The 18,855-nt window shown below is 38.5% G+C and overlaps 3 protein-coding genes across 5 annotated transcripts; 2 read left to right on the top strand and 1 right to left on the bottom strand.

Annotated features, from left to right (window-relative positions):
• Positions 1 to 749: 749 nt before the first annotated feature.
• rab34a (RAB34, member RAS oncogene family a) lies at positions 750 to 7,016 on the top strand. Of its 3 annotated transcripts, none has more exons than XM_059331462.1 (12): positions 750 to 1,216; positions 1,415 to 1,453; positions 2,251 to 2,367; positions 2,453 to 2,544; positions 2,638 to 2,706; positions 3,527 to 3,628; positions 3,719 to 3,783; positions 3,930 to 3,981; positions 4,073 to 4,154; positions 4,995 to 5,085; positions 5,265 to 5,372; positions 5,460 to 7,016. In XM_059331462.1, the coding sequence occupies exons 3-12, from the start codon at positions 2,293 to 2,295 to the stop codon at positions 5,525 to 5,527; spliced, it is 804 nt and encodes a 267-aa protein (XP_059187445.1). In that variant the 5' UTR covers positions 750 to 1,216; positions 1,415 to 1,453; positions 2,251 to 2,292; the 3' UTR covers positions 5,528 to 7,016. The 3 variants fall into 3 exon arrangements, with proteins under 3 accessions (XP_059187445.1, XP_059187446.1, XP_059187444.1); XM_059331463.1 differs by having other exon boundaries at positions 2,641 to 2,706; XM_059331461.1 differs by having other exon boundaries at positions 2,641 to 2,706; positions 5,265 to 7,016.
• zgc:174895 (uncharacterized protein LOC100126024 homolog) lies at positions 6,938 to 15,132 on the bottom strand. The gene is made up of 6 exons (XM_059331464.1): positions 15,018 to 15,132; positions 10,053 to 10,201; positions 9,780 to 9,873; positions 9,386 to 9,532; positions 7,425 to 7,520; positions 6,938 to 7,342 (listed from the first exon to the last, which is right to left on the bottom strand). Exons 2-6 carry the CDS (start codon positions 10,173 to 10,175, stop codon positions 7,203 to 7,205), a joined length of 600 nt encoding a protein of 199 aa, XP_059187447.1. The 5' UTR covers positions 10,176 to 10,201; positions 15,018 to 15,132; the 3' UTR covers positions 6,938 to 7,202.
• On the top strand, positions 14,658 to 18,744 carry proca1 (protein interacting with cyclin A1). The gene is made up of 4 exons (XM_059331460.1): positions 14,658 to 15,513; positions 15,591 to 15,723; positions 16,548 to 16,682; positions 16,797 to 18,744. The coding sequence occupies exons 1-4, from the start codon at positions 14,985 to 14,987 to the stop codon at positions 18,484 to 18,486; spliced, it is 2,487 nt and encodes an 828-aa protein (XP_059187443.1). The 5' UTR covers positions 14,658 to 14,984; the 3' UTR covers positions 18,487 to 18,744.
• Positions 18,745 to 18,855: the final 111 nt, after the last annotated feature.

The raw sequence follows: 18,855 nt of genomic DNA on the forward strand, positions 1-18,855 counted from the left end.
AAACTATTTTTAAGGGTTGATCCCCCCTCAAGGGTCACATGATAAATCTGAGGGGTAATGAGACGATTAATGAGAAATGAAAGGAGAATATAAATATGTTTTTTCTTTAACTTTTCTCTGCCTTTACTTTATTTGTGAAAATATTGGATGTTTTTACCTCTTTGAGTCTCGGAAAAGTTCTTTAAATAAAAGTTTAGCTGTGAAATGTTTCTGCTAATATCTAAGCTAAAATTAAGCATAGCTTAATGAAAAACTCAAGGAATCATAAAGAAGGAAATTGCTACCAAAAAGAATAACTCTGTAGAAGCAGAAGTCATACATACCTATACATGCAATACAATATATAACAATACAACAATGAACAACAGCATACATTATCAATGTATGTCTATATCTGTTACTGTGCATAATGCAAATATGTTAGAATAGTGAGAATAATGATAATTTTATTATGTTGGTGTTATTCTTTTATTTAATGCTTCATATATTTTTGCTTTGATTTTATCAACAAGTGTGCGTACAATGTTTGTAATTTTGTGTTCTTTGCATTGAGAATTAATATTTATAATTATGTGTAATTTTAGTCTATGAGACAGATTGTGTTGAGAATACAGGCTTAGAGCGCCCTCTGGTGTCGACATATTGAATTGAAGGACAGGAAACAAAAAAGTTTTCTCATTTTTTTGACTTCATTGAAAAAACAAGCACATACAGAGTTTGAAATCATAATGTCGTGGAGAAAAAGTCACATGATAGATAGATAGATAGATAGATAGATAGATAGATAGATAGATAGATAGATAGATAGATAGATAGATAGATAGATAGATAGATAGATAGATAGATAGATAGATAGATAGATAGATAGATAGATAGATAGATAGATAGATAGATAGATAGATAGATAGATAGATAGATATTTGTGTTCCCTACTTTTCGATTAGGCCAGTTCCTCATTTCGTCCAGCAGGGGACCGAGCAGAGAAAATGTGGGAGGAAAGAGAAAAGAAATCCAGGGATCTGAGTCAGCAGCAACAGCGGCTCCAGTCTGCTTCTCCTCCTCAACTTCCGTGGATCGATTTCAGCTCTGATCAGCACAAAAGCAACACTTTAATGCTCATCAATGAACATGCACGAGTCCACATTACAGTAAGAAGCAATCCGTGGGAGAAAAAACAAGCCGAAACGCAGAAGAGAGAAAAGTCGGTCTCGATGAGGTAACTTCTTCTGCACCTCAAACACGCTGTTTTTTAAAAAAAGTTTAATTTAGTCATCTATTTGTAACTTTAACTCATATCCTTCTTAATGTGTAACTGAAAAGAGATAATAAGATACTTGACCTAGTGTTTGGATGTAAAATGGAGATTTAAAGTTCCAGTTTCATGGTGGATCCAACTCTTTTTCTTCTTTACCAGAAGCGTTGATGAACAAGAGGATTAAAACAGATCTCCACAGTAAGTAGATCAACTCTGATTACAGTTGTCTGGTCTGGCTCTGTATGTGGTCATGTTGCTACACAGTAGACAACAAATGTTTTCTCTCATTACAGTTTATGGTTTAACTGCCTGGCGCTCTCTGTATTTGTGTTGAGCTGCTGTCTTTACAGGCTGACAGACAGGAGGGGGATGTGGGAACAGTCTATGTTCTGGTGGCTTGGGAAAGATAAAAGAATGTAAAGATGGCAGATGAAGAGATCCGGAGCTAATTATCCTTAATTAATGTTCTAAAATAAAATAGAAACTAATAATAATATATAAAACTCTTTTTTCAATTTGAAACTGACATCCTTTTTTTCTTTTTGATAATTCAGTCTTTCCTAACTATATATTTTTTTAAAAAGTGTTATGTGTACAGAACAAATGCAGAATAGGTTTACACTCAGTTTAAATCTTTACTGTCCCACAAGATTAAATAATATTTAAAGCACTGCAACATAAAACAAAGCATAAACACAATAAAAACAGGACAATTGACAATAGGCTCATGGCTAATGATTATTTTCATTATAGATTTATCTATCAGGGTTTGTTTTTTTTTCCCATTTTTGTCTTCAAATTTTCTTTTTGGTTCAACCAACAGTCCAAAAAACCCAACTATTTTTTAGTTTAATATCAAAGAGGACTAGAAAGTCAGTTAATATTCACATAGTCATTTAGTATACACAGTCGAGCTCCCACTAATGATTATTTTATAATTGATATATATGTCATATGAAGAAACCTATTTAAATGTCTGTCCTCTCTCTGTCCAGCTCAGCACATGTCCCTCTGCTAAACATTTACCTCGAAGCTTCATGTCCACCCGAATTTCAGCCATGAGCGTTCTCCCTCCTGTCCGAAAGGACCGCATCATCGCTCAGCTCCCTAAGGTAAAGCATTGTATATCTATATATATGTACAGCTTCCCATCATTGCTCTAAAACAGCCTCACAAGTTCTTCTTCTTCTCTCATAGTATTTCAAGAAAGAGGCAGCTCTGCACACAAAGGAGGATTTCAACAATAAAGTGAAGACGGCGTGTCAGGAGCAGCGAACCGGCACCGTGGGGTGAGAACAGGAACCAGCAGCCACCTGATACTGGATGAGGGTGTTTTTTGTGGCACTTATTCACTGAATGCTGTCTTCTTTTATTCTTCTCAGCAGATTTAAAATCTCTAAGGTCATTGTTGTAGGTGACCTGGCCGTGGGGAAAACCTGTCTGATTAATAGGTAAGCTCAAACACAGTCACTGCTGCATTCTGGGAATTAAATAACTAACAAGAAAACACTGAGTTCTTCCTCTAGATTACATTAAATCATCTAGATACACTCCTGTATTATTAAAAAGGGGTATTAATGTTACATTAAAGTACACACTGTAATAGACAGTGGGGGACAGTAACTAAGTACATTTACTCAAGTACTCCACTGATGTATTTCTTTGTACTTGAAAAGCCACGTATATGCCACTTTATACGTCACTAAATCTCACCACATTTTCAGAGGCAAATATTGTACTTTTTATTCCACTACATTTATCTAAAACTTAACAGATTTTACAATATTTGTTCCACCACTGGCAATAGACATTATCATTGGATAGACAACCTTTTAATTCAAACGGATGCTGCAGTTGCCTGCAGGAAAACATAATATTTTCAGAAATGTCTCTGTAGTCTTACAATTTAATTCAAATTCAAATTAAACATATTTTTTCACTAATTGCTGGCATGCAGAAAGTGCATTGATGTTGATTAAAATTGTGTTCATGGTGCACAAAGCATTAAAAATTATGTTTAAAATCTTTATCCATAAACCGTGTCACTGTGACTCGTCTCCCAAACATGCTGCCCACACATCCACACATCACTGTAACTGCACTTTATACTTAAATAAATAGTCCCTAAAACAATGTATATTTTTCTGTAATTTGGTTGAACAAAACCTTCAGAAAACACAATAATTCATTGGATGGTCATGAGGAAATGAAAGTTAAAAAAATATATCCTTCTTTATTTAGATTTTTTATGATTATTTTTAATGTTTTCAGATTTTGCAAAGATGCTTTTGATAAAAACTACAAGGCAACAATCGGGGTTGACTTTGAGATGGAGCGCTTTGAGGTGCTCGGTGTTCCTTTCAGCCTGCAGCTGTAAGTCTAATGCCTTCATTATTCTACATTAATAAACAAAGTAAACTGAGTCTGTGTGGTGTGAATGCATACAAGTTTTCTCTGTTACAGCTGGGACACTGCGGGCCAAGAGAGGTTTAAATGCATCGCTTCTACATACTACAGGGGAGCCCAGGGTGAGAGATTTTTGTGTTTTAGGGCAGCAGACTAATAAGAAATGTACTAAAGACTCATCTTTCCATGCAGACAATATCAGAGGAGAAAAGGAAGCTGTGTGCCTCTTAAAACTATTAAAATACTGAACTATTTCCTCTTCTTCCAGTTGTGATTATCGCCTTTGATGTAAATGATGTTGCCTCTTTGGGCCATGTGAGGTAAACGTATTCATTATGAGCAGATTTTTGGCTCTCATACAGTTTTTCATCCCAGCTGCAGGACTAAAAACTTGCCTTTTTCTGTGTGCAGGCAGTGGCTCGAAGACGCCCTGAAGGAGAACGACCCCACAGCCGTACAGCTGTTCCTCGTTGGCACAAAGAAAGACCTGAGTGTACGTCTTTTAACTGTTTGTAGTGTACACGCCTGTGGAGGTTTTTGTGTCTTTTACCGGAGTCGAATGTGAATTGTTTGGATTGTTGCCAGGAGCTCAAAGCGTTTGTGTCCCGACTCAAACCTCAGGAATGTAGTTTGCCCGTCCTGTACTTCACTGGAGTCCACAGCTTTCCTGAAGGAGGCTGAACTGACAGATGGACGTCCAGACACTTTCTACCATTACTCACTGTGTTTCAGCAGTGGTGGGAAGTAACAAGCAGACTCTTCTATTTCAAGAAGTCTGACATTTTTCTTGAACCATTCAAAACTACTTTTAATTTCCTTTTTTTTTTGCAGGGATGGCATGAGCATGCAGGGATTTGGCATTTTGTATTTGTCTACTTGGATTTGCTAGTGCACATTTGATATTGGATCAAGTAATTTACTTTTGTATTATTTCTAGAGGGCTTTTCGTCCTTGAATCTTTCCCTTGAAGTGATATAAAATACTCTGAAAACCAGTAAAGCATTACAGAGAATAATGCTATAGAGCTCAACGATTAGTTGATTGACAAAAAAAAAAATCAAATTTCAACTATTTAAACAAGTGATTAATTGCAATACTTTTAGCAAAAATATATATAAAAAACTTTATCTGACTACTTAGTTGAGGATTTGATGTTTTTCTTCGCTTTATGTGACAGAAACTGAATATCTTTGGTTGTTCAACTGCTGAAAACAAACAATTAACTGACTTAACTGTCTTTATTGATTATAAAAGTTGGTTGCATACCTTTTTGTGTTCGATTTTGTGACATTATATTGTATCTAACTTTTTCTGCTCTGGTTTCCTTCGACAGTCTCCTGCTCAGTATGCTCAGATCGAACAAGACGCCCTCAAAATAGCACAAGAGATCAGCGCAGAGTATTGGGCTGTGTCTTCACTGACAGGTGAGTGTTTCATAGTTAAATACAGTAACTTGATCGAAACAGTTACTCCAGCTTTGACTGAGGGACTGTTTGAAAGTTATTAGATCAGGAGATGGGGTCAGAAAATTCCAGGAGAGGGATTTAATAGTAAATCATTTTCAAACAGTCCCTTACTGATCTCTATTTCCTCCATGCTGTAGGGGAAAACGTCAGAGAGTTTTTCTTTCGAGTTGCATCTCTGGCATTTGAGACCAACGTCCTCGCTGAGCTGGAAAAAAGTGGAACGAGGCAAATTGGGGGCGTCGTCAGTGAGTATCCACCCTCCTCTCTCTGTGATGATAAAAAACTCCACATTTGTCACATTGTTTTAACACCCAGCTGTTAATTTGTTTCAGGAATTAACAGCACGTCAAACAATGTGTACACTACATCAAAGAAGAAACAGCCAAACTGCTGTCAGTAAGGATGGATGCAGGAGTTTAAAGTCAAAGGTAAAGACTGAAAATGAGGAAAAAGCCTGCAGGGATTTTCTGTGGTCAAAGCAGGAGGAGGGACTCTGGAGTTCTGACTGCCTGACATGTTTGAGTTCAGTTTTTCCTGGCCTAGAAAGAGTTTTCCTCTGTGGGATGTGGATTCTTGTGGCGTTGCTCAGTTTAACTTGTCTGGAGTTGCAGAGTGACACAGCAATTACACATAAATGACTGTTCTGGTACTAAAGAGATGCCAAAGAATGACTGAGGATATTTTTAATATGCTGTATGTGTGTATGCTTAAATATTCAGTCTCGCTGCTGTAGTTTAAGATTTTTTTTCACAGTATTACTCTGATTAACTTTTAAAGGGATGTTTTGGATGTATTAAAGTGGGGTGTACGGAGGTATTTATCCAGAGTATTATCTACAGTAGATGGCGATTAGTGGCCTCTAGTTTGGAGCAAAGCACTGAAAAATGTATTTTATTCACCTAAAATGAAGCCCACGTTAAATAATCAGCTTCAGTATATACTATATATTTTCAGCCCTGTTTAGATTTACACTTGGGGAACTGAAGTCGTTCTATGTTCTCTTCAAAGCCACCAGACTCGTTTGACAAAAACAGTATTTTTACCTTCCAGAACATGAGCGGGTCTACTGTTTGTGTTTTTGTGCGACTTTGTGTTATTATGCTAATAAGGAGTAAGTTTGGATTCACCAAACAAACTAAATAATCGAGGTAGACCAGCAACTCTTTTCTCAATGAAGTCTGGCGGCTTTGAAGAGAACATAGAACGCCTTCAGTTTCCTCCACATCAACTTTTTAACGCCTGTCAGCAAGGTTAGGCAGTGAAAATGTTCTAAATATAGCAAACACTTAAATAGATATTGTTTCTTTTTATGGAGGCATTTTTTTAGGTGACTAACATACATTTTAATAATGCCCCCGTAAATTGCTAAGCTTCTGTGCCAATACTGCCTACTTCTCCAAACTGGAGGCTGCTGACCCCCTTCGACTGTAGGTATATAACACCCCGCTACAGAAACTGAACCAAGGACTGTTGTTTTAATTAATGTTTTTACTTGGTATTTCACCTCTTTTCATTAATTCTCACAGAAGTTAAAAATGGAGTCATAAGAAGAAGGAAAAGATTTAAAAGTCTGAAAAAAATAAGGAGAATTATGTATATCAGGATTTTTTTCCCTGCCATCCTGTAAATCGTAATCTTACATTTCTTCTGATGACTTTGTGGGAGTCTTGATCTTCTGGTTGCTAACCATTTCATAGGGATTTTTTAATTTTTTATTTACAGTGTATGCTTCATAGGTACGTTTTTGCATTTGTTTCCAATCAAATCAGTGACTGAATTCAGTTCATGTCTGTGTCAATAACTGAAATAGTGTGTACGAATATTTAATCATTTATTGTTTTTACAATTTCTCATGGTATGTTTTACATGTAATAAAAAAAATCGTTTTAGTGTGTTGTGGAAAAGAACAGTTATTGAGCTGGATTTACAGTATAGCTTGTGATTTAAAAGAACTTGGTTTTAACTATTAATGTATAATATACAACCTAGATAAAACTACATTTTCAGCCATAGAAAGTATCACTATTCACCTTTTCTACTTTACGGAAGTTGCAAGATAAGTTGTTTTTTTTTCTTCAGTTGAAGCTTTTGAAGGAATCAAGAGCCTTCCTGTCGATTTGGCTCTGGAGCTCTTCGGGGATGCAGTGGGAGAATTTGTAATTTTCTTTAATCCACTTTCCTCCCTCAGTGTTCTCGATGGCCACAGTTGCTACACCTGCAGGGAACAGAGCAATTTTATCTTAAAATGTAAAGGCTCTTTGAGTTTTGGGGTTAATGATGTAACCATCTCAACTGACCTGCGACACTGGCTCCAAAATTCTCCACCAGCTGGATGGCAGCCTTCATGGTGCCTCCAGTCTCTATCCACTGGTCCACTAACAGCACCTTCATACCTGCAGGAAGGAGAGATGCGTCAACTAATATCTACATAGCAAAAATTAACAAAATTTAGATGGGCTTAAAAAAGGAGAAAATTAATGTCAGGGTCTAGATAAAAGACGTCACAGAGAATAAATCATATAGAAACGCACAGAATGAAAAAAATATATACATACATATATATACATGTGTGTATATATATATATACATATATATGTGTATACATATATATATACACACACATACATATATGTGTATACACACATAAATATATATGTATATATATACATATATACATATATATGTATACATATGTATATACATATGTGTATATATGTATATTATACATATATATGTATATTATATATATATATATACATATATATGTATATGTAATAAGTGTTTAATGTTTAAAAAGCAAGATTATTTTATAATTTGTCATTAAGCCAGCAAATACATTCATGTATGACATTTCTTAGTTCTGATTCGTGCAGCCACACACTTTTCACTTGCACTTCACATTCTGTATCTTTTAAAGAAAATTCCTGTAGCGTCATTATGGTACTTAGTCATTGTAATCTTGTGTTTCTGTAGTTTGACCACAAGTCTGCAGTATAGAGCGGTGTACAGTAGATATCTTCATCCATCTGTGCATTAAGTAAACCTGCTTGCACATACATCATGTGATGTTGCTTATAAATAGGTAGGTATGGTTTGTAACACTGTATACAATACAATATACAAAAACAAATTGTTACATAAAATGGTATTGCTTGTGTGCAGATGTACAAATTTTAATATGTACACAGAAGTCAATAATCAAAATTTAATCTAACAGTATAATCTGTCTTTCTGCCCATTCTCTAATCCTCAACCCAAAGCATCGTAAAAAAAAAAGAAAAGAAAAAGAAAGAATAAATACATAGATAAAAATAAAAATAATTCACCAATAATAATAAACTAAATAAAAATTACATTTATATAACTGGGACTAAAGAAATCAATGGTGTATTAAATCAAAGAAAGTAACTCCAAACTGACTGTCATTATATCTGATTTGATGTCAAACAATCACCTCCAACATCTGTTGGAGCTTTAAGCTCACATGAACACCAGAGGGAGCTGTGCCACAGGGAACCTGTGCTTCAAATCATTTGGGTCATATTGTACAGGGTTATGTTGATTTTATAAAACTAGTTCATTAAATGTTTTTTATAATGTATTATGGGCAGAATCAGTCAGACATTTTAGTCACCTTTCAAGTAAAATAAATATTTTAATTATTTATTTGGTGGTTGCAGCTTCTCATGTGAGGATTTATTACTTTTCTTTGTCATGTATTATAATAAACTTCTCTGTGGAATACTATTGACAATGTGTGACTATTGACTATTGTCACTTTTTTTTCAACAATTAAAGGAATCTGTAGATTAATCAACTATATGATAAACCCTAATAAATAGTATGTTACAGCCTGGTTAAATAAAAAATAACATCTTTAATTTATATGTTTAATTTCTGCCTATTGTCTTAATTTTGCATGTACATAAGGACATTTACAAAGTTGGATAATATTTTCTTTGACTTCCACGCCAAAGACTCTAGAGTACAGAGTTTAAGTGCCAGACAATGATCTAAGTAAGCGCAGTTTATTGCTTCTTGCATATAAATTATCTAATAAAATCACTAAATATTTACAAAAAGAACACATATCAAGTCTGAACTGATTGATATCCCTGTCAGCACTTTTTTAAAATGTATCTTAAGCTGTAATGGTCCCAACCCAGCGGTGTCTGAGCATGTCCAGCTGGGTAAACACTCATCTCCTCAAGAGAAATAACTGACACGGTTAAAGGGTAAAAAGCAAAGAAAGATTAACCTGGTTTTAGCACATCCAGCCTTACTTCCATAGTCTTTTCTCTGCCTGAGTAGTCAATGTAGTTTTGGTTTTGGGTTGCGACACACAGATGTCCTGCTTTGCGGACAGCCAAAAAACCTTTTCCAAGTGTGGTAGCAACAGACGCACCTGAAAAACATTCATCAGAAACAAACTATCAATGCCTGTGTGAACTGCCCATTGAAATGCAATGTACTATGAGGAGTCAAACTCTGCACAGCAAAGTATCTAAATTTAGTATGTCAGATCAGGGGTTAGGTTTCTTGACCAGCAGAGTAACTGCCCCTTTAGATAAAATTAGTGTGAGACACCAAGCATGGTTGCTCTTAACCTAGAGTTTATATCCTTCTTTAAATGAATTGGTGTGTTTTCCTACCTAGAATGAATCCCATTGCATCTATCCCGGCAACCAGGTCAATGGTGTCGCTTTGGAATGGACTGAGAAGGTCTTTGACACAGTCTGCAAGAGCCTGAACCGAGTGCAAAGACAGTGAGTGCCCCAAATGCAAAGTGTGCATATAAAAGACACACACCCATACACACACATTTCTATTAAGTGAGTTTTATACTGGGTTCACTGAGAGAGGAGACAACAAAAAACACTGTAAAGTGAATAGAAATCATCCTTTTTCCCCTCCATTCATTCTACCTGGGAGTTGCAGTAGAGTCTGGACGGGTCCAGCCAGGCAAACGTTGGTCCTTTTGTGTTGGGTGCCATCAGAGAAAGGTACCATCCTTTATGTCTGTCTGCAGGAGCGGCCAGCACGTCCATTTGAAAAACAACACTTCACGTCTGTGCTGTTAGAGAGGCAGAAACTGTGGTGAATGAAGTGGACTGTGAATGAGAGAGTGACCCATCTCAGGTTCCAGTGGGGTGAATGGTGGGTGGGAGGGGGCTGTTAATAACACTGAATTTAGTAACTCACTCGCTCTGCAGTCAAGTAATGATTTAATGACCTGACCCAGGTCGCTGTGGAAGAAACACGACCAGGTCAACACCCAGTATGACTGACTGACCACGTTTGGTCAATGTGATTTTGTGGGCAATGTGTGACAGGAATAGTTAATGGTATAGTGTCTATGATTTGGAAATTTTGAAAATGAGTAGCTATTGTGTAGCCTGGCTAACGCCAGACTATATCACAAATGAGATATAGTCTGGAGACCATCTATTCATTTTCCGTAGAGGAGGCGAGGTTTACAATCGTCCAGAGCCGTTTATTGGGCGCTACGAATGTCTGTCATGAGTATCTGTACGTAGCTCTTAGCCAATCGTATCAATTATACCAGATGACGTATGTAGAGCGACAGAAATTCAACGAGGAAGCAGACGACTGATGTTTACTCGATGGCGCCAAACGATTATTGCAGTTTGTGCAAGATATATATGAAGAAAGAAGGACACTCCACATATGCACACTCTTCACACATATATTTATTAATTATATCTGGTCCTCCATCAAGGCGATCAATGGCGAGACGACCACAACGACCGGGGTCTCGCTAAACCCCATTAGCTTAGCCTCTAACGGGGCTAGTTGGTAGTTTAGGCTTTTGCCAAATCCTGTTGGAAGCAAGGCTAAAACATCATTTTTGGTGGTGATAAAGGAGTGTAAAGCCAAACGTTGTTCTTCTTTTAAAATAAACTTTCACTCTACACTGTCTAGAACACTGTCTACAGCTAGATCGAAAGAGAGCTTCGCGTCTGCTGCAGCCATGTTGGATCCATAAGCAAACTACAAGCTTCCGTCTGTCCAATAGTACGCCTCATCGTCTTGCTGTCCCTCCCCGTTCTGTGATTGGATACCAAAAGCAGGGCTAAGAATCGGCCATGGACACCATGCCGCCTTGCAGTTCGTGCAGTTTCGAAATCGAGCGTGCAAGGCAGCATGGGTATACCCAGGCTAGCTATTGTGCTTTTGTCCCAGTAATACAAACCCCTTATCAGAACACGTCACTCTGGCATCGCACACGATCGTGTACACACATGGGTTGCAGAAGGAATCAGAAGTTGGCTAAAATACACGAAAAAACTTTAATCACAGGAGGGTGGACTGCCAAAACCGAAAAGGTACTAATAAAGGTTTATATATATACACACACACACATTACATTATTATTCAATACATTTACATATACTTTTTTTAATACTTGCCTATCCCAGAGTTATTATATCTAGACAGCATTTCTACAGTAAAATAAAGATAAAGTACTTATTGGCGGTCCGTTTTTTGTTGTTGTCAATGTTTGTATACAAATAATTGGTTTAATGCTTAATGGTATAATAGACCTTAAAGGAACAACAGAGCTTTTGCACACCTCTGTGCGTGGGCCCTAATAATTAACACTGAAATATGAAACGAGTGAAGTTAATATTAATTAAATATTAATATTAGCACTGTTAATATATAGAAGTCCTTATGGGTTATTGTATGTTTATAATAATTGTATCATATCTTGTTTTTTGGAATAAGTTATGTTTAAATAAAAAAAAAATTAAATGAATTTGCAGTGATTAAAACCTTTCAGGATTTACAGTATTGTTAAAGGTCAAAGAGCAGAAACACAGATCTACAAAGATGTGAAAGAGGGTGTTATTTATGCGCATATTGTGGTCCAAAAACAAATCAAACACTGCAGTCACTTGAAAATAATCAATATCAACCCTGAGATACTCTGACTAATGATGCTCTCAAGGTGGTTTTCATGCTTCAGGCTGTTTTTCTGAATGCTGCTTCAGATGTTCAGAGGATCTGTGTCTAAATAAGCTTGCTGGTGCTCATGTTCACACACAGCTGGAGCAACATAATCCATCATTCAACATTCACAGTGCATTTCCCGATTCCCAGACGTAAAAGGTTATCACAGTTATTGAATAAACTGATCTGAAATTTCATCCCAGTTCTGTACAACAGAGTTCAAGCTGAGCTGAAGCCTGAGTGTTCACCTCTCTGCCAACAGTGACTGTACTTTCCCACAGGTTTGTCTCGTTTGTACTGTGAACCAAATGAACTTAATGTAACTGGGATGCTCATGTTTTTTCTATTCTTTTGCTTTTTTTAAATGTTTGAACATTGTTTGCACACTTACATGATATCGGACCAGATTTTACCACTTCTGACTGATCATTCTTGGCAATGCTGATGGATTTATTTCAATTTTGGGCTACTAGTGCAAATATATAATACTAATTAATGTATTCAAATAGCCCTAACATTTATATTGACTCTCAACTATGAAAGTATAATTTTCCACCTGTAAACTGTGCATGCACATCAGTATTGTGCACTGAGTTTACATAACAATGAGACTCCTCAGCTCATCTAGGGGGCGCTGTTCTGCAGCTGGCCTGTCTGAAGGAGTCTTACCCAGTGGGAATCAATACAACACATACAGTATTTCATCAAGTGTCACCTTTCTCTTTCACTGTGCACTGTTAGTAGACGCCACATGAACTCCAAATCTTTCCAGCAGGATTATCAGCCCCCTTTTCCTTCCCTAAATCCTTCCTGCAGTGACCACTTTAATTCATGAGAAACCTTTTTTTTTCTTTTCTCCCCTCCCTCAAGATTTGGTCGAATGTTGCCTCTGGTGATTTTACATCATTTCTCTCCGCCTTCCAACAATCCGATTTCAGTGCCTTGAGTAGGCTGGATCTCCGCCTCTATAGCTCTGTGTAAGACCAGCCATGTGACACAACACTGGGCTGATTAGAAACCTGACAAGAGCTTTTTCTTTTCTTTTCTTTTCTTTGGGAACAGTCACTTGTTCACAGATAAAGAGGAATTTGCTGTGCATCATTTTCTGAACATGTGATTTTGGTGAGAATTTGTCAAAAGCAAATTACATATAAACCAATAAATGCATTAAACATGCTTCCTGCGGCAACACTACAGCTGCTGATACACTAATGATTAAATGAATGGATGTTTATATTACTGGGTCATGCACTTTATGTACACAATGGGGCACAGCAGATTACTGCACATACATTTTTAAATAACACTAACTGTCCACTAATCAAGAAACAACATTTTAATAATTTTCATATCTTCATGTCTATAATAAAATCCATAAATCACAAACAAACCAGGTGCTGTATGAAAGTGGAGAAATCTCTATTAAATATTCAATGTTGCCTTCTTTTGTAAAGTTTTCAGTTTAAAATCTAACAGCATAAGACTTAATAATCCTTTCAGTGTTTTAATCATATGTACACCTGCTATTTTTCACGGTTATGCCAAATCATTTTATGGCAAATTAACTCTTAAATCATAGTTTGTAGGCTACAATACAAAACTCATGGGGCTGCAATTCCATGTCTGCTAAAATCATGCAGCTGTTGAACAATTTGGAAAAAACTTGTACTAAATAGATAATCTTTTCTCAAAAACACCCCTCTGTAACACCATTATACTTTACTCATAACAGTACTTCAACTGATATTTTGCCTTTAAGAAATATTTGCCCCCTGGGATTTTGATATTACACAAATCTACAATGAGATTTTGATAAAATTACAATTCATTTTGCAGCCCTTATCACATAATTATTTTTTCTTTAAACATATTGTTGAACTCAGCACCAGTAGGTAGAGGAAAAACACCAGCTCTCAACTATACAACTAAAGATCTTTAGCTTCAATGTGTGAGATATGATCCAGGTCCAAGATTTTATTTGATATAATATAGATGTTCTTGGTTTTCTCTTGCAATTGCTTTATCAAACGTTAACATGATGAAATCCAATAAACAAACACCAGCATTTTGTGATATACAACAACAAACAAGATCAGGGGATAAAAGGGTGTTGTTGTTTTTTAAATCACCAAAAGCCAGTTTCAAGTACAAATTTGGGACTAATTCGGCTGACAGGTAGTCCATGCAATCTGCTCAGGATGCTACGAGGCCACACAGTCAATTTTTAATGAGATTTTCTCTGAATCCGCATCTGAGACTCTGCTGAGCCTCTTCAGTCACTGCGATTGGCGTGCGACAGCGCCAACCTTTCTCCACATTCCACAATGAAAGAGTTTTGTCCCGACATTGTGATTTAGGTCATCGCCAATTCAGTGGCTGTTCTGTGGCATTTGAAAGATGTCCAATCTCCTGGGTTGGCACAATCACCCCATGCCTGTTACCATGGGAAGCGGGGGCAAGCTAGAACCTCCTCCATGCGTGTTCCCAAAGTAAATCTCCACTTTCTGGGGGGTTGAGCCGAGGGGGCTGCGAGGTAACTTGCGGTCATCTCTCTGTGCAGTGAAAGGTGCTTGGGGTTCATGCTCGACTACACACCCACAAATTAACCCTCTCCTGTTTTTCTGCACGTTTTCATTCAGAGAGGTAACGCTGTGCTGGTAATATGTACCATCAGAGTGAGCCAGCGCTCTGCGATGAAATATACTCTACCCAGGCTGGAAATATAAAGAGGTTAATTCTCCTGACTCCTCCCAGCATTGTCATTTATCGTATTAATAATCACACCACTTGAGCTTCGCCTTAAAAGTGGGAGGGCTGCTCGAGAGAGCCGGGAAACCGCGAGGAGCTGTCTCCGTTACGCGTGGTGCTGAAAGTGCCGCATCATGTGGTCGGTCTTCTTTGTCTTTCTGTCTTACCTGGACAGAAACTTCGTCAAGGGCGACTTCCTGAGCCTCGCTTTGGACGCAGAGAAGGAGAGCAAAGAAATGTTCAACATGCTCAACGGCACCTTTTGCGCAAAAATGTCCACAGTTAGGGAGAGCTTTCTCTACCAGGTGTCAGACGGAGCAGAGGTGGTGCGCTCCTTCGTCAGCCCCGCAGGGAAGCTCGTGAACTGCTCCGTCGTAGTGAACCAGATGCAGGTGAAGTCGTTCATGCACGAGTGCAGGTTGGGACTGAAAGAGCAGAGAGCCGGGCGGCAGATGGAGACGCGTTTTGCGCGCATGGATGAAGCAAAGCTGATGTGCCGGGAGTTTAAAGAGAGGTCTGAGCGCAGCGGCAGGGTGAAGAAAGACGACAGCGATGACTCCACGCTGCAAGATGAGGTTTTGAAAAGATCCAAGAGAGGCTTCACTTATCCTGGGACTCTGTGGTGTGGAGCTGGGAACATGGCTGACAGTTATGACCAGCTGGGTGAGTTATATGACCTCAAAATCTTGAAGAAAATAACGTGAATTATGTGAGTAATAATTCTGACCTCCTTGTTGCAGGAGAATTTGCAGACACGGACAGCTGCTGCCGGATCCACGACCACTGTCCGCATGTCATCCACGCTTTCTCCTCTAAATATGGACACACTAACTTCAAGTGGCACTCCCTCTGTCATTGTGCCTGTGATACCGCGTGAGTAAAACACTTTATTATGTTGGCACATCAAGTCTCACCTGTTTGGTCTCTGCATGCAACTCACTGTTTACTGGACCATTGAGCAAATGTCCAACCACCACTATGTTTAGGACAGAGTAAATTATTCAATGTGAAAAATAAGAGTACTACAGCATGTGGAGCAGTAAAAACATGATATATTTTCATATATATGTTCATAACATTGTGCATCAGCCTTTTAAAGAATCATCCTCAGGGGTGTAAAGCACAATCAACATAAAAAAAAAACAGAAAAATCTGAATTAATTGAAATTGTGAAAATGAAAATGGAGACATTAAGTTTGTTAACAGATGTTTTGTTCTGTAACTCAAAAAAGGTAAATGTTTGCATGTTTGACCGTATTGAACGTATAATTAGTTGCAGTTTTTAAGTCATTTTGAAGAATTTTCTAATTCGTTCCCCTTTTTTTCATGATAACCATGCAGTCATGAGCTCTCCATTCAAATTCTTGATGTGAAAGTTAATGATAATTGTTTTAATAAACTGCTTCTACAGCAGGAAACTTCAATTTTGACAAAAATAAAAGCAGGCATGTGTCTTAAAGGTCTACAGAGAAAATAATATGTTAGAAAGTATCAGGATCACCAACTGAAGAATGAAAAACATAATCATAACAATATACAATACCAAAAGCTGCACAGCATAGTGACAGCATGGAGTGGAAAACTCCATCAAATATATCTTCTGTTGAGGAGTTTCTCTACTGTTTTTGGTCAAACTGCATTTCCATCTCCTGAATGAGGTGACTAGATATGAGACTGATTCTTTGTTCTCCTTGCAGGCTGAGAGATTGCCTGAGAAAAGTCAACGACACATCTTCCAGGGTAGTTGGTCAGGCATTCTTTAACGTCATCGGTGTGCCTTGCTTTGAGTTTGCCTATGAAGAGCAGTGTGCAGAGCGGCACTGGTATGGCATGTAAGTATCAGCGTATTCTGCTGTTAAACTTTTAAGCAGATTTGCAACATACTGGGCTGTATTACTTTCTAAAATCACCGCACACAAACCTCCCCTTCATTCACCCTCTCATAGGTGTAAGCGTTATGAGAAGTTGCCCATTGCTGTGCTGCAAGAGGCGGTGCCGTACGACTTTGGCGGCATTGATGTCATCGATGTGCTGACGTGGGCTCCTCCAAAGAGCAAAGAGTCAAAAGAAGAAGAGGAAGAGAAAGTGGAGAGCACAACACAAGCTACAATGTCAGGTCCTGAAGAGCCTTCACTCAGAAATGTCGTCACCGCCGCCGAAGACTTCATCAAGGTCCTCGCCACGGTCTCCACCTCTCAAAGCTCCACCACCGACTCTGATAACGGTGAGACGCAGAGCTCAGAGAAGAAGAAGAGGAAGAACACAGGGAGAAAGAAGAAAACCCACAAAAAGCGTAAAGGAAAGGGAAAAGGGAGGAAGAGAAAGCAGAAAGCAGAGGAAGGAGCTGCAGTTTCGCCCTCTGGCAGCAGAGCAGAAGAAGTCATGGCTCTCAGTAACTTCATCAGCGAGTCACACAAACACGACCAGTCGAGTAGAAACACAAACAGAGTCAGCGACAGTGAATATGAGCTTGGAGGAAAACAAGAGCCCTTTAATGAAGTCATGAAAGATGAGCCAGCGATGGATAAGGGGACCGTTTCCATTACGTCACCTACAACGGTCCATAAGAAACCAGCAGAGTCCAAAGAAGAAATTGCTCTTTCTATGTCAACAACAACAACAACAACAACCATTATTCCACATGAACCAAACGGCAGAAGATTCAGAAAAGGGAGGAGAAAGAAGAGCAAGAAAATTCCTCTTCCTTCTGAAGAGCTTGTGACAAACACGACAGACAACTTAAGAGCCACTTCTGTCCCCATCACCCCTGCAGCACAGCCTCAGCAACAAAGCCCTGCTGTCAGCACTGCCAGCACCCCCTTTGTAATCCCCACCGTCAAAAGGAGCAGGTCAAAGGAGAGAGGAGACAGAGAGGCGAGGAAAAAAAGGCGGAAAGTCAGCTCTGCTTCACTCATTGTGGCCGCTGCCCATGAAAATTCCTCTGCGGACAATTTGAAAGTGATCCCTCTCACGGGGGCTCCAACAGCACCATCAGTGCCCATCACAGAGCGCCAGGTTTCACACAGGATGAACGTTTACGGAGGGGAGACGACCGTCCATGTTGCAGCTCTGAATTCCTCATTTAGTGTTTTAAAAAGGCAAAAGTCAAAAGGGTTGAAAAGCAGGAGGAGGAAAACAGCTTTGCCTCATTTAGGTGAAAATCCACTTTTTCACCACAGCTCTGAGAATGTGCTGCCTGCAATTCCAACTCCAGAGACGAGTGATGCACTGAACAGCCCTGCAACCTCTGCTGCAGCTAGCAGGCCGACAGAAGACACAGAAACTCATGAATGGAGGCTTTTTACTACCATCACAGCAGCTCCTTCTATCGTTACAAAACGGCACCGGCAGACCATCAGGGAGCAGAGAAAACCGAGAAAGAAAGCCATGCCTGCTGCTCTCAGTGATGAGGTGTCTCTCCCAAAACAAACTGAACAAACACCAATGACTTTCACAACCACTCCAACCAAACTCACCACCACTGAGGAGCTCAATCTACAGAGATCTGATAAACCTTACGTGACCACCTCAGAAACTCCTGCCATGAGTCCAATTCAGTTATCCATTGAGCGAGCAAATGCACAATTCATGAAGAAGAAGAGGAGGAAAGCTGTGCAGTCTGTTAGACGACAATGAACCACGTGGTGTGACATGCTGAAAGAAACTCCTGTCAAACATTTCTACATCAACATATTTACAGTATATCTTTATCTTTTCTGCTTCAGCATTTAAATCACAGAAATTGACAGAAATCTTATTTGAATGCAATGTGAGAATCATGTTTTGTAATACTGTTTTCTGCACGTCTATAATAAAATTTCTGAATGATTATATGAATGCATTGGATAGTATCTCTGTTTATATCTGTTATAAAATAAACACAAATGATGTGGTTGTGATGTTGTTTTTTGGAAATATGCTTATTTGTTTCCTCACTGTGAGCTAGACTTTTATAACTGTAAGTTAAAGATGAAGCTGACACCAGCAGACAGCCGCTTAAAGGAA

Source organism: Centropristis striata, chromosome 4 (assembly GCF_030273125.1).
Source record: "Centropristis striata isolate RG_2023a ecotype Rhode Island chromosome 4, C.striata_1.0, whole genome shotgun sequence".
In the NCBI taxonomy this organism is placed as follows: Eukaryota; Metazoa; Chordata; class Actinopteri; order Perciformes; family Serranidae; genus Centropristis; species Centropristis striata.